This window comes from Pseudophryne corroboree, chromosome 4, assembly GCF_028390025.1.
Source record: "Pseudophryne corroboree isolate aPseCor3 chromosome 4, aPseCor3.hap2, whole genome shotgun sequence".
NCBI classification, from domain to species: Eukaryota; Metazoa; Chordata; class Amphibia; order Anura; family Myobatrachidae; genus Pseudophryne; species Pseudophryne corroboree.
The window spans coordinates 695,496,980-695,512,412 of NC_086447.1; the positions used below are offsets into that span (position 1 = coordinate 695,496,980).

Consider the following 15,433-nt stretch of genomic DNA (forward strand, 5'->3'; position numbering starts at 1 on the left):
TACAGGCAGGGGAGTGGTGGGGGTGCGGGAGCAGGGGTGCTGTGCGTAGGAGAGGGGCGGGGGTGCCATGGGTGGGGGGTTGGGAGCAGGGGTGATGTGGGTGTGGGAGGGCTGTGGGAGAAGCTGGTGTGGGAGTGCCGTGGATGGGGGAGGGGGGGTGCTGGGGGTGGAGGGACAGGTGCGGAGGGGGGGCAGGGGCTGGAGCAGTGGTGGTGCAGTTGGGTGGTGGGAGGCAGCTGCTGGGGTTCCGAGGGTTGGGGCGGTGGTGCGGGTGGGGGAGGGGTGGGTGCAGGAGGCGTGGGTGCAGGATGGGGCAGTTGCGGTGGTGGTGCGGGTTGGGTGAAGGGTGCAGCAGGGGGGAGAGGTGGGTATGGGGCAGGGTTGCAGCGGGTGGGGGAGGGGGTGCGGGAGCAGGGGTGTTGCGGATGGGGGAGCGGCGGATGCAGGAGGGGCAGATGCGGTGGTGGTGCGGGTGGGGTGGAGGGGTGTAGCGGGGGAGAGGTGGGTATAGGGGTGGAGTGGCGGGGGTGCCGCGGGTGGGGGAGGGGGCAGTTTGCCGGGGTGGTGCGGTTGGGGGTGGGTGGGTGTGAGGGTGCCATGGTTGCAGGGGTGGGTGGGGGGGTGCTGCAGGTAGGGGAGGGGTGGGGGCGCGGGAGCAGGGGTGCTGTGCGTAGTGAAGGGTCGGGGTGCCATGGGTGGGTAGTTGGGAGCAGGGGTGATGTGGGTTTGGGAGGGTTGGGGGGGCTGTGGGAGAAGCTGGTGTGGGAGTGCCGTGGGTAGGGGAGGGGGGGGTTCAGGGCGTGGGGGCGTTGTGCCATGGGTGGTGGACAGGTGTGGGGGGGCAGTGGCGGGTGCAGTGGTGGTGCGGATGGGGGGTGGAAGGCGGCTGCGGGGGTTCCGAGGGTTGGGGGTGTGGCATGGGTGGGGGAGGGGGTGCAGGGGTGGGTGCAGGAGGGGCAGATGCGGTGGTGGTGCGGGTGGAGTGGAGGATGCAGGGGTGTAGCGGGGGGAGAGGTGGGTATGGGGGTGGAGTGGGGGGGGTGTCACAGGTGGGGGAGGGGGCGGTTTGCCGGTGTGGTGCATTTGGGGGGGGTGGTGAGTTTGAGGGTGCCACGGTTGCAGGGGCAGGTGCTACAGGCAGGGGAGTGGTGGGGATGCGGGAGCAGGGGTGCTGTGCGTAGGAGAGGGGCGGGGGTGCCATGGGTGGGGGGTTGGGAGCAGGGGTGATGTGGGTGTGGGAGGGCTGTGGGAGAAGCTGGTGTGGGAGTGCCGTGGATGGGGGAGGGGGGGTGCTGGGGGTGGAGGGACAGGTGCGGAGGGGGGGCAGGGGCTGGAGCAGTGGTGGTGCAGTTGGGTGGTGGGAGGCAGCTGCTGGGGTTCCGAGGGTTGGGGCGGTGGTGCGGGTGGGGGAGGGGTGGGTGCAGGAGGCGTGGGTGCAGGATGGGGCAGTTGCGGTGGTGGTGTGGGTTGGGTGAAGGGTGCAGCAGGGGGGAGAGGTGGGTATGGGGGAGGGGCAGGGTTGCAGCGGGTGGGGGAGGGTCGGGGGGTGCTGCAGGTGTGGGAGCTACGGGTAGGGGCGTGAGTGCCGCGGGTGGGAGCGGATGTGGGGGATGCGTTGGGTGCCGCAGGGGGGGCCAGCGGGTGTTGGTGCTGTGGGTGGGGGAGGGGGCAGAGTGCCACGGGTGGTGCGGGTGTTGGTGCTGCGGGTGGGGGAGGGGGTGGAGTGTCACGGGTGGTGGGTGGATGTGGTGGGTGTCGCGGGTAGGTGGCGCGGGTATTGGTGCTGCGGGTGGGAGTGCCGCGGGTGGGAGTGCCGCGGGTGGGGGGCGAATGCGGTTGGTTGCCTCGGGTGTTGGTGCTACGGGTGGGGGAGGGGGCGGGAGTTCCCCGGGTGGGTGGCGCGGGTGTTTGTGCTCTGGGTGGGGGAGGGGACGGGACGGGAGTGCCGCGGGTGGTGGGTGGATGCGGCGGGTGTTTGTGCTACGGGTGGGGGCGGGAGCAGTCGCACCACAACGTGGGTGCGGGGGGTGCGGCCCGCACCCGGGTGTTACCCTCTGAGGGGTGACACCAAAGTGCCGACTCCTGTCACAGTCCAGAAGCCAGCACTGCAGATTCAGCAGTGTCCGGGTGAAGGCCGTATGGCCCGACCCACAATGTGCCGAAAACGGGGGCCGGGACGTGGAGCCACGCCCCTTCCGCGAATCCACACCCCCTTCAGCGAAGCCACGCCCCCTTTTCACCAGCGACCGCGGGTAAGTGACGGGTGGATGCCGCGGGTGGGAGGGGGGGCGAGTTGTGGTGAAAACGGGGGTCGGGACGCGAAGCCACGCCCCCTTTTCACCCGCGACCGCGGGTAAGTGACGGGTGGATGCCGCGGGTGGAGGGCAGATGCGGGTGGTTGCCGCGGGTGGGAGGGGGGGCGAGTTGTGCCAAAAACGGGGGTCGGGACGTGAAACCACGCCCCCTTTTGCGAAGCCATGCCCCCTTTTCACCCGCGACCGTGGGTAAGTGACGGGTGGATGCCGCGGGTGGGAGAGGGAGCGAGAGCAGCTGCCAGTGCTCAGCATGTCCCCCTGAACTCTGCAGCAGCCGCTAGTCTGTGAGGCGGGTAGTGTGAGTTCCGCTCACAGTTAGCGGCTGCTCTGTCACCAGAGAGAGTGTACGGGGAGAAGGGAGACAGGGGACTGGGCGGAGAAGGGGAGGGGACTGGGCGGAGAGAGGGAGGGGACTGTTCCTGGCCAGATCTGTGCCTGTGACTCCGCCCAGCGTTACGGGCACAGAGTCACAGACTTGGGCAAATATATAGGAGATGTTGAACCTTTTCCTGACTACTTATATTATTTAAATAAGTTTGATACAGCCTATACTATAAACCATTTATAGTATTAAATAGTAATACTGTATTCCATGTTCCACAGAGTGGGAGATTGTGGAATGCATTTGGAAACCACACTCTAGAAATCCTACGTTTGCCACTGCCTCTTCCTCATCTTTTTTCTCCCTCGACTTGCTCTCCCCTTGTTTTTGTTTTGTCTTTCTTCTTTTTGTTTTTATCTCTTTCTATTCTTTTCTCTTCTCAGTTTTCTTCCTCATTCCTACTCCCTCTTCTCTGCACGTCTCTCTAATTTTTTACAAGTCTTTCCGAGGGTTCCACTGGTTGTTGGCCTTCAGAATATACTTTTTTTTTCTTATTCTTTTCTTATTCTTGTTTGTTTTTCATACCACAGATCCATGCACATGATTTTCTAGTCTATGTACTTTAACATGTAAATTTATGCTCTCATTTATGTTCTGGATTATGTTGATTTCCTTCTATTCTTACTGTGCTTTGATCGTGTCAATTATCTCTATTTGTCATTGTTTCTATCTTTTCAATAAAATTTGTGATTGAAAAAAAAAATATATTCTTAAATGATGTTGGGCTCCCAGTGTTAAAACACACATTTACTGTACTAACATGATTTTTTAAATATTAGTTTTTAAATGTTAGTAAATGTGTGTTTTAGCCCTGGAAGCCAAACATCAATTAAGATTGATTTTTTTAATCGATCAAAATCGACCTTTAGTAAATATATCCCTAGTTCTCACGTTTGAAAACACCTGCTCTAGCTGATAGAAACAATTTGTAGGGTACAAATACTGTATGGGTAAAGTATTAAAGTTTCTGATTTAAAATAGTCATATACTCTAGATATTTTTTGTAATACATTACTGATGAGTTTGTGGTACAATATAAACTGACAAGCATCAATTTTCTTTGAAAAGCTATCACAGTATTTTCAGCTCTCAACCCCCCTTTCCTTCACTATACAACAGAATGATTGTTTTACTGTGGTGCTAAACTGTTGTCGCGCTATGCAGAACACTTTCCCTTTGTGCTGATGAGAAGCTGATATGTGTTTTTCAACCATATGGCAGTAGTCAGATAAAGGCCTATTTATCATGAAATATTTGAGGCATATTCCCTGCAAAGTTTTTTTTTTTTTTTTTTGTACCTATAAATATTAAGGATGCCGCAGATGTACTATGGATGGATCGCAACAGATATCTCCATAATCTGTCACATATCCTCTATGTTTATTTGCAAATGCAGACCCCATAAGTTTGTATGAGGGCTGCTGTGCTGACATATTTACTAAGGAGCTTGGCCCTGATCGATACCGTCATCGCCAGATGGCGTTATCCTATAGTAGCCTATGGGCTACTATTGTGCATAGTTTTACGGAGAGGGATCCATCCCCATCAGCACCAGTGCCGCATGCGCAGTGTACGCTGAGGACCCAAACCAGCAGTGTGATAGTATAAAGCTATCACAATGCTTCCAGCCCTTCTCCATGATGGGTTTTTATCAGAGCCCATCTACTGGCATGAGAAACTTAGTAAATTTGTGTAAAAAAAATATATTTTTCACTTCAAATTTACACAAAAAATATTTCTCACGTCTGCATTAAAAATGCAGATTGTATAATACTTACATGGTTACTATTAATATCAGAAAATAGAACTAACTAAAACAAGTGAAACTTTTCTTTGAAGAAATTCTGTTTTTCTATTACAAATCCTGCAAGTCTTTTTAAAGGTTTCAGAATGTCTGGGCTCCTTGTGTACAATATTGGAGCACACAGTATGTGTAGGAGCTACTGCTGTGGATTCCAGGATTAGTGACTGAGGAAACAAGTGCATATTCTGTTTTGTTTTCATTTTGGTTCTCCCATGAATGTTGCAAAGGCTGTAAAAAGAGATTCAATAAGAGTTTCTCATCCAGGACACATCATCCAGGATACAGCAGTGAAGAGGAGGAGGATGGAGGAGAGGAGTGTCCCTAATACATAGGAAGTTCCAGAAAAGGAGACATTGGGGGCATGTGCTTGGTGAAGGAGGGGGAGGCAGGGAGGAAGTGGCTGCTGTACTTACATGACAGAGTGTACAGTGAGTGTGAGAGGAAGGGAGGAGAGAGGGACGGGGAAAGGAGGAGGGATGGGGAAGGCCGGCTCCCTCTCTGTGCCACTGTAGCTGGAGGCTGCCAGGGAGGAGAGGACGCGCTGTTTAGTACATTAGACAGCTCAGAGTGCACACAAAGGATCACCTCCTCCTCCAGGGCAGGAGACATGGCCTCTATGGCGGCAGCAATAGCCGCAGCCCGGGTGGCTACCTCTGGCAACCGACCCCTGGACGAGAAAGAGAGGAATCGCTTTGCTTATTTCTCCTCACTCAACTCCATGGCCAAAAAGATCATGCAGGACAAGGAGCGAATCCGGGAGCGCTACGGTGCCCAGTGGGAGAAGATGCAGCCCAAAGAGCAGGACGAAGCCATCGATCAGAATTTTGTGGACCCGGAGCTCCAAAAGCGGTATACCCTGCACAGGGGACCCGCTGAGCCCCAGCCAGTCTCCTGCTACCCGGTGCTGAAGACACAGACTGGCCAGAAGGTGGTGCACTTCCGGGAGGAGGTATGTACTGTGCCAGGGATGTGCTGCTGGTGGGCACATACTGTACATCAGGGTCATAATGGCAGAGCCTTATATGGTACATTTATTGTGCCAACTGGGGGTGGGGGCTAATGTAGAGCTGGATGGAAATTGGGTGTATGTGAGCTGTGTGCACTGGTACATGGTATTTTCACCAGGATGTATGTAGTTTGTGAAGTGTCATCCTCAATTGTCTATGCTTGGTTTGGTAATAGTCCTCATCACCAGTTCACACTTGCACCTCCATATTCGCGTGCAAATCAGGCGTATCTGTGCTTACGCCCAGCTCTACATGGTCCACAGTTACGTCGACACGCACGCACTGAATTTTGTTTATGTTGGAACGCCCACATTACAGCCCAGTTACACCACTTCAGCCATAGGTACACTTGCGACTGAAATGCATATTCGACTTTTCATCGCCGGCACTTGCTTCCGCTCAGTTTTGGTGCCTTGTAAAGTCATGCAAGATTCGCTGTGCAAACTCTGCAACAGCCCCTCTGTGTGCAGAGAGCATGGGTAATGAAATCCCTTACTTTAATGTTAAGTTTGGGGTGAGATGTACTAAAACAGAAAATGCGGGAAAAACCTAAGGAAATCCAGCTTTTGAGATTTTTACTGCATTCCCATATGTACAAAGATCCGGAATGCGATGCCAGCTGAAGTTGGCGTTACCCAATAGAACAAGAGGAGCCTGTGGACTTCTCTTTGCTGTTCCCCGAGAAGGATACAGCGTCTTCTGCATAACTCTGCGCATACGCAAAAGGGCTCCTAGGTCCTAAACCTGGATGTACTCCTATCGAAAAGTACAGCTCTTATTGGGAGGGCTGTCCTTTGCGATACATATCGGACTTCTAAGTACATACCCGTGTTGTAACGTATCGCGGATGGAAATATAATTAGCATATACCTAAACATGAGAGGCTGAAACAGGGTTCTTATTTCATGCAGCTCACAGATAAAGCATTTCTTCTATTTCACTGCACAGAAGAATATATACAGTTTGCAAGAGCTTGGAGGATATTCGTGCATGTGATAACTTCAGCTGTCAACCCTTATTACGTGAAATGATCTATATACTGTACTGTAGAGTGTTCATGTAATTGTGATTAGTTAAATATATATAGATAGATAGATAGATATACATACATATATACAGGTTAAGTATCCCTTATCCAAAATTCTAAACTACACATTTTTGGGTACCCTACTGAAACAATGACATATATATTATACACTGCTCAAAAAAATTAAGGGAACACTAAAATAACACATCCTAGATCTGAATGAATGAAATATTCTTATTAAATACTTTGTTCTTTACATAGTTAAATGTGCTGACAACAAAATCACACAAAAATTATCAATGGAAATCAAATTTATTAACCCATGGAGGTCTGGATTTGGAGTCACACTCAAAATTAAAGTGGAAAAACACACTACAGGCTGATCCAACTTTGATGTAATGTCCTTAAAACAAGTAGAGGCTCAGTAGTGTGTGTGGCCTCCACGTGCCTGTATGACCTCCCTACAACCCACACAAGTGGCTCAGGTAGTGCAGCTCATCCAGGATGGCACATCAATGCGAGCTATGGCAAGAAGGTTTGCTGTGTCTGTCAGCGTAGTGTCCAGAGCATGGAGGCGCTACCAGGAGACAGGCCAGTACATCAGGAGACGTGGAGGAGGCCGTAGGAGGGCAACAACCCAGCAGCAGGACCGCTACCTCCGCCTTTGTGCAAGGAGGAACAGGAGGAGCACTGCCAGAGCCCTGCAAAATGACCTCCAGCAAGCCACAAATGTGCATGTGTCTACTCAAACGATCAGAAACAGGCTCCATGAGGGTGGTATGAGGGCCCGACGTCCACAGGTGGGGGTTGTGCTTACAGCCCAACACCGTACAGGACGTTTGGCATTTGCCAGAGAACACCAAGATTGGCAAATTCACCACTGGCGCCCTGTGCTCTTCACAGATGAAAGCAGGTTCTCACTGAGCACATGTGACAGACGTGACAGAGTCTGGAGACTCCAAGGAGAATGTTCTGCTGCCTGCAACATCCTCCAGCACGACCGATTTGGCAGTGGGTCAGTAATGGTGTGGGGTGGCATTTCTTTGTGGGGCCGCACAGCCCTCCATGTGCTCGCCAGAGGTAGCCTGACTGCCATTAGGTGCCGAGATGAGATCCTCAGACCCTTTGTGAGACCATATGCTGGTGCGGTTGGCCCTGGGTTCCTCCTAATGCAAGACAATGCTAGACCTCATGTGGCTGGAGTGTGTCAGCAGTTCCTGCAAGATGAAGGAATTGATGCTATGGACTGGCCCGCCCGTTCCCCAGACCTGAATCCAATTGAGCACATCTGGGACATCATGTCTCGCTCCATCCACCAATGCCACGTTGCACCACAGACTGTCCAGGAGTTGGCGGATGCTTTAGTCTAGGTCTGGGAGGAGATCCCTCAGGAGACCATCCGCCACCTCATCAGGAGCATGCCCAGGTGTTGTAGGGAGTTCATACAGGCACGTGGAGGCCACACACACTACTGAGCCTCATTTTGACTTGTTTTAAGGACATTACATCAAAGTTGGATCAGCCTGTAGTGTGTTTTTCCACTTTAATTTTGAGGGTGACTCCAAATCCAGACCTCCATGGGTTAATAAATTTGATTTCCATTGATAATTTTTGTGTGATTTTGTTGTCAGCACATTCAACTATGTAAAGAACAAAGTATTTAATATGAATATTTCATTCATTCAGATCTAGGATGTGTTATTTTAGTGTTCCCTTTATTTTTTTGAGCAGTGTATATTATGTGTATATATAAATATATATAGATATATAACATATGCAGTATATATTTATATATATATATATATATATATAAATATACTGCGCAAAAAAATAAAGGGAACACTAAAATAACACATCCTAGATCTGAATGAATGAAATATTCTTATTAAATACTTTGTTCTTTACATAGTTGAATGTGCTGACAACGAAATCACACAAAAAATATCAATGGAAATCAAATTTATTAACCCATGGAGGTCTGGATTTGGAGTCATCCTCAAAATTAAAGTGGAAAAACACACTACAGGCTGATCCAACTTTGATGTAATGTCCTTAAAACAAGTCAAAATGAGGCTCAGTAGTGTGTGTGGCCTCCTCGTGCCTGTATGACCTCCCTACAACGCCTGGGCATGCTCCTGATGAGGTGGCGGATGGTCTCCTGAGGGATCTCCTCCCAGACCAGGACTAAAGCATCCGCCAACTCCTGGACAGTCTGTGGTGCAACGTGGCATTGGTGGATGGAGCGAGACATGATGTCCCAGATGTGCTCAATTGGATTCAGGTCTGGGGAACGGGCGGGCCAGTCCATAGCATCAATGCCTTCGTCTTGCAGGAACTGCTGACACATTCCAGTCACATGAGGTCTAGCATTGTCTTGCATTAGGAGGAACCCAGGGCCAACCGCACCAGCATATGGTCTCACAAGGGGTCTGAGGATCTCATCTCGGTACCTAATGGCAGTCAGGCTACCTCTGGCGAGCACATGGAGGGCTGTGCGGCCCCTCAAAGAAATGCCACCCCACGCCATTACTGACCCACTGCCAAACCGGTCATGCTGGAGGATGTTGCAGGCAGCAGAACGTTCTCCTTGGCATCTCCAGACTCTGTCACGTCTGTCACATGTGCTCAGTGAGAACCTGCTTTCATCTGTGAAGAGCATAGGGCACCAGTGGCGAATTTGCCAATCTTGGTGTTCGCTGGCAAATGCCAAATGTCCTGCACGGTGTTGGGCTGTAAGCACAACCCCCACCTGTGGACGTCGGGCCCTCATACCACCCTCATGGAGTCTGTTTCTGATCGTTTGAGTAGACACATGCACATTTGTGGCTTGCTGGAGGTCATTTTGCAGGGCTCTGGCAGTGTTCCTCCTTGCACAAAGGCGGAGGTAGCAGTCCTGCTGCTGGGTTGTTGCTCTCCTACGGCCTCCTCCACGTCTCCTGATGTACTGGCCTGTCTCCTGGTAGCGCCTCCATGCTCTGGACACTACGCTGACAGACACAGCAAACCTTCTTGCCACAGCTTGCATTGATGTGCCATCCTGGATGAGCTGCACTACCTGAGCCACTTGTGTGGGTTGTAGGGAGGTCATACAGGCATGTGGAGGCCACACACACTACTGAGCCTCATTTTGACTTGTTTTAAGGACATTACATCAAAGTTGGATCAGCCTGTAGTGTGTTTTTCCACTTTAATTTTGAGGGTGACTCCAAATCCAGACCTCCATGGGTTAATTCATTTGATTTCCATTGATAATTTTTGTGTGATTTTGTTGTCAGCACATTCAACTATGTAAAGAACAAAGTATTTAATAAGAATATTTCATTCATTCAGATCTAGGATGTGTTATTTTAGTGTTCCCTTTATTTTTTTGAGCAGTGTGTGTATGTATATATATATATATAATTTTTTTTTTTGTTTATTTTTTTTTTATAGTGTCATGATCTCACTAGGGGAACCAAAAATGGATGATTTTGAATTTTGGATAGGGGATACTCAACCTGTACATGTTTCATAGTGTTTGATGTGTATAAAAGGCCAAGCTTCCAATTGTGACTCAATCTCAGTCTTTATTAATTCACTAGCCGCTGGAATGGCTCTGGCGGGGGGTCCTGATGTCACAGAACTGGGGAGGGGCTATGCAATATATTGTGGGAGTGAGGCTGTCAGCAGTCATGTTTATCATACAGACCTTGTTTTTCATTCACGTTACTGTAATCATCTTAATTATTTATAAACAGCCAACATGTTCTGCAGCACAGGTAACAACAGCAAAGGGTGTGGTGGTAGCTTTCTGATCTGATCTTCCTGCAAATATTTTTCCTTTATTATTTACAAATAAATAATTTCTCTGCCTTTCAGAATGAATTAAGGATGGTATTGAGATTACGTCATCACATTATCATTGGATGCATTCAGCAGCATTAGCACATACAGTATTAGAAATACTGTGGTTAGGATTGTTGCTTATCTCAAGAGAAAACACTTCACATAAGTTTAATCTTTTATGATCTGAAACCTACAATACAAACACACATTTTGTAAATAGATCTTTTTCCCCTTTTCAGTGGCAAGTGAGAACATGCAGCATACACAGAACTACAAAATAAATAATATACAGGAAACTAAGGCAAGTGTCAGGTCATTTACTACATCATATAGTCAAAGCAGAACAATTTCTTCCTCAGAGTTTGTTGGGCAGCCACTGTGTCATCCAGGCCTGCTTTCAGCAATTAGACATACTAGATATGGCACTGCTGCCTATGGCAGTGTGAACCGTAAATACAGACCCCGTCCTTATGAACATAAGGAGAGATTTATCAAAGCTTGGAGATATAAAGTACTGACCAATCAGCTACTAACTGCCATTTCACAGGCTGTGTTTGAAAAATTGACAGGAGTTGGAGGAGGAAGAGATCTGTCTGCTTGTCCTCTGCGCAGAAAACTCCAGCTCAACAACCTCATGATGTCGGGTTGGGCACAAAATCCCGGCAGTTGGGATTCTGACAGATCACTGTAAGGATTTGATCCCTAACCCTAACCCTGCCCTCACCCCTCCCACGGAATGTAGTTATGATTCCGGTCACCGGAATGCCGGCAGGGGGCCCAGGACTATTCCCACTAGTGGGTGTCCACGACACCCATAGAGTGGGAATAGAACCTGTGGCAAGAGCAGCAAGCCTACAGCGTGGCGAGCGCAGCGACCCCGCAAGGAGCTTCATTGCACTGGCACCCCTGTCGGTGTTGGCGTACAAGGACATAGCATCAGTTAATAATGTGCGACTTGGCTGCTAGTACAGTTCTGGGGAATTTCAGCAGAACCTCAGATCTTCTGCTACTCAACTGGAAGGGGGGATAGTGTTTTATACTAGAAGTTGGGCAAGTCTGAGTCATAAAATGGGGATATCATAAGCAGGGCTCCTCAAGTTCTTAATTATTTTTCCTTTTATTGGATCATTATGAGACATTTAGCTTGTTACAGGTGCAAAAGTGTTGGCAGATAAACATGGCTTAGGGTGGGTACACACCTGAAGGCTGTCTGTACGATATGTCATTTCTGGCCAAATCGAAACGACATATCGGCTGGATCATACAGTGTGTACACCCGATTCGCATGCAACGTCTGGTTGGCCATGCTGCAAGGCCATCCCAAGAATATTTAGTAGGATACCATGCTGCCATTGTACATTATGCCGTCATCCCCTGCATCGTGCTAGCCCCTTAAATCGTGTCATCCGGCGTCCAACCAAGGTCGCTACACAGGTTGGATTTCTGGGTCACTGGACCCAGGGTTTTTTCGGGGACCCTTTAACACTGAGCCGAGACCCAGGTTAACCCAGGAATAACCCGGGTTGGTGTGGAATTGTGAAAGGGTATTACTGAGGTATGTTGTACTTGTTATCTGTATTGGTACAGTATAACAATCCTGCAGATTCCCTACATTGCTCATTCACTGCTAATATCTCCCTGCTCGGTCTGATAAATATTGTAATGTGTGTGAAGCATTAGGAAAACAATTAAATAATGAGTCTAAATGACATTTACTTTAATTGAACAACAATTCTATTGTTCTCACATAAACGAAAAAGTAAATAAAATGTGGTTTGGCCATCTAAAGCCTTTGTGATCTGTCTGCTCTGCCAGATAAAGATTGTATTGTGTGTATAGCAGTTGCAAATGATCAGATTGTAACATGAGTTATATATTAATGTGACTGTGCAGACATACAGGCAGCTGTTTGTTCAAAAGGCCCCCAAAATGTATGTGGTCAGTTTAGGTATCATTTCCTAAATTCCCACATCTTGGTATACTTTATTTTCTAAGAATAGTATTCCATGCTGCTGTATGCTCGCTAGTCTATACTTGGAATTTCTAGAAAACACATTAACTTTCATAAAGACATTTAGCTGCACTAAAGTCATGTAGACTAAAGGCCAGTACTCACGGGCCGATGCAGGAGAGATGTGTGCTGAGCGAACCGCTCAGCACACATCTCTCCCGCCACTCAGCACAGCGCGATGTGTGTTGAGCGTGCGGGGGGAGACGGGGGGTGGGGCGCTCACTTCACCCAGCGGGTGACGTGAGCGACCCGCTAGATTGGCCTGCATGCAGGCCAATCTAGCAGCAGCGATAGCAATGCGCGGGGCTGCGCATCGCTATCGCTGTAGGGGCTACACACGGAGCGATCATGCTTAAAACCTAAGCAATCTAGTCAGATTGCTTAGATTTTAAGCAGCGATCGCTCCGTGAGTACCCCCCTTAAGGGTAAAATACATTTCCACCAATTATACCAAATAATTGATCATTTTTCAATGATAGTTATATTTTGGATGTATAGTACCAATTATGATACTGCATATTAGACCCAATGTGAAATATAATAACCCTGGATCTCCAAAACAATATATACAAAATAAAAACTAACATCAAGAAAATGCTGAAAAGTAAATATATTATTATAAAATTGGTCCCTGATCAAAATTAAGTGATGGATATATCAAACAGTGAAAAGAGTGAAGAAGTGGACCAGTGGAGAAGTTGATCAGATTTGAGGTAGCATTTATCAAGTACATCTTATAACTGATTGGTTGCTGTGGGCAGCATCTACTCTCTTTTCACTGAGAACTCCTAGGTCATGAGTTTCAGTGCACTTTGTACCTCTTGTACACCATGCACACCCCTGCCCCCACTGAGTGTGCCGTGCACCTGAGTGGGGGAATTCAGCTGAGAAAGTCATAAAACCCAGCAACGTTTTGCTATTCAATTGAAGACAAGAAAACGGGACACTGATATAGAAATCATTGGGGGGTATTTAATTGTTTGAAAAGTCAGTTGGGTGTCTGTTTTTTCCTATGTAATAGACAGGAAAAAACAGACACCCAACCGACTTTTCAAACATTTGAATACCCCCCATTGTGTCTTTTTCTCACACTTCCAGAGCAAGTCCGATTTTTTCTAAAATCTGTAATTTTAGAAAAAAATTACCAGGACTAATACCATTTTTCCACTACGATGCGGGTCACTGCCGGGAGCCTGACACGGATGCTACCCAGCTGCGACTCGCAGCTGGGTCCTTGGTGCCCCTTGGTGCCGGGTTGGTGACGCTGCTAGTGACGCGGCAGGGACGGCGCTGGGAGATCACATGATCTTACAGCGCCGCCTTTCCATAAAGTGTAAACGGGAGCCGTGTCACAACGACACAGCTTCCGTTTACACTACAACCCTACCCGGATCATTCCCGTGTCCTACCCAGGTAGCTACTCGGGTAGGATTCACGGGTCACTTGATCCGGGTTTTTGAGGAGGGACCCTTTTCAACTAGCAAAAAACATGGGTAAATTACTTGCCTTCTGAATCAGTTTCGTCTTACTCGGATCGCTGCCTTTTCAGAGCTGAAACCTGCAGTAATCCTAAATTGGTTACGAGGTACGCCAAGTTCTTTACCTCGCTAAACCTTGTGTCCAGTTGAATACCCCCAAAGTGTGACGTGCAGCAGAAGAGGACCAGGAATTGTACACAGTGGATAAATTTTGAGTCCATTATGGCTATTTCAGGGAGAAAATTAACCAGAAGTCTATGAAGACAGACATACATCCAATACAAGTTTTACCAGTTATTTTTAGTTCTAAGTGCAATAAAACAATTCCAAGGTTCCATCCCACTAATTATACTAAGCTGTGTGCTTAAGAAGTCTGACTTTCTGTTCCTGAGTACACCATGCTTCTACAGCGCTTACTGTATTATTCTTAAGGTGGGTACACATAGATATAGTCATTATGCGATCCTTCGATTTTCATCTGATATCGAAGGGTAAGCAAACTGATTGTATCCCTGTGTACGCAGTGCCGATGCAGGAGTGTAAGCTGATGAACGGCTGATAATGCTCCTTCAATGGCTGGGATGTAATGTTCCAAACTTTGAACATAGTTAATTTTTAAAGCTTTGATAATCCGATCCCATAGAAGCCTGTAGGAACACTGTGTACATTGGGGGTCATTCCGAGTTGATCGTAGCTGTGCACATCACGCGGCCCGCCCCACAACGGTCCGGCCACGCCTGCGTTGGCAGGACCGCTCCCCCTAAACGGCGACTTCACACCGCCGTTCAGCCCCCTCCGCCCAGCGACCGCCTCTGTCTCAGAGGCGATCGCTGGGCACCGATGACTGCCCTGCGCCAGCGTACTGCGGCGCCGGCGCATTCACAGTTCCGACCCGATCGCTGCACTGCGACAAACTGCAGCGAGCGATCGGGTCAGAATGACCCCCATAGTGCTATAGTTTGCACCAATTGTACTGTGCTCGCAGGAGCTGTGAGGGGATCATGCTTGGGACACACAAGTTAGATGATTGGAGAGTTTACCCTGATTTGCCGCTGTGTGTACCCACCTTTAGGGGAAGGAAATCCTAGAACTATTTTTATTGCTCTAAAGGGGGGTACTCACGGAGCGATATTCTAAGCAATCTGACTAGATTGCTTAGAATATCGGCAGGATCGCTCCGTGTGTAGCCCCCTCGGCGATAGCGATGCGCGGCCCCGCACATCGCTATCGCCGCTGCTAGATTGGCCTGCATGCAGGCCAATCTAGCGGGTCGCTCACTTCACCCGCTGGGTGAAGTGAGCGGCCCCCCCGTCTCCCCCCGCACGCTCAGCACAGAACGCGCTGTGCTGAGCGGCAGGAGAGATGTGTGCTGAGCGGTTCGCTCAGCACGCATCTCTCCTTGATCGGCCCGTGAGTACTGGGCTTAAGAATCCAAAATAAAACAAACAATGGGGGTTATTCAGATTTGGAAGCAAATCAAAAAAGCGACAACTAGGCAAAGCTTCTGTATGTTACACTGATGGAGGAACATATCTAATATGCGCAGAGAGAGTTAGATTTGGGGATCTGGTCTTTAGGTTGACC

General features: G+C 49.0%; 1 protein-coding gene across 3 annotated transcripts in view; it reads left to right on the plus strand.

Moving 5' to 3' along the window:
• The first annotated feature begins 4,910 nt into the window (after positions 1-4,910).
• The window catches only part of C4H1orf198 (chromosome 4 C1orf198 homolog), a 76,631-nt gene continuing 66,108 nt past the window's right edge, over positions 4,911-15,433 (plus strand). Inside the window, exon 1 of one of the 3 annotated variants that reach the window (XM_063917931.1) lies at positions 4,911-5,450. In XM_063917931.1, coding sequence (XP_063774001.1) covers positions 5,109-5,450 — 342 coding nt within the window. In that variant the 5' untranslated portion in view covers positions 4,911-5,108. The remainder of the gene's footprint in view (positions 5,451-15,433) is intronic. The other 2 variants (XM_063917933.1, XM_063917932.1) reach the window with 2 other exon arrangements.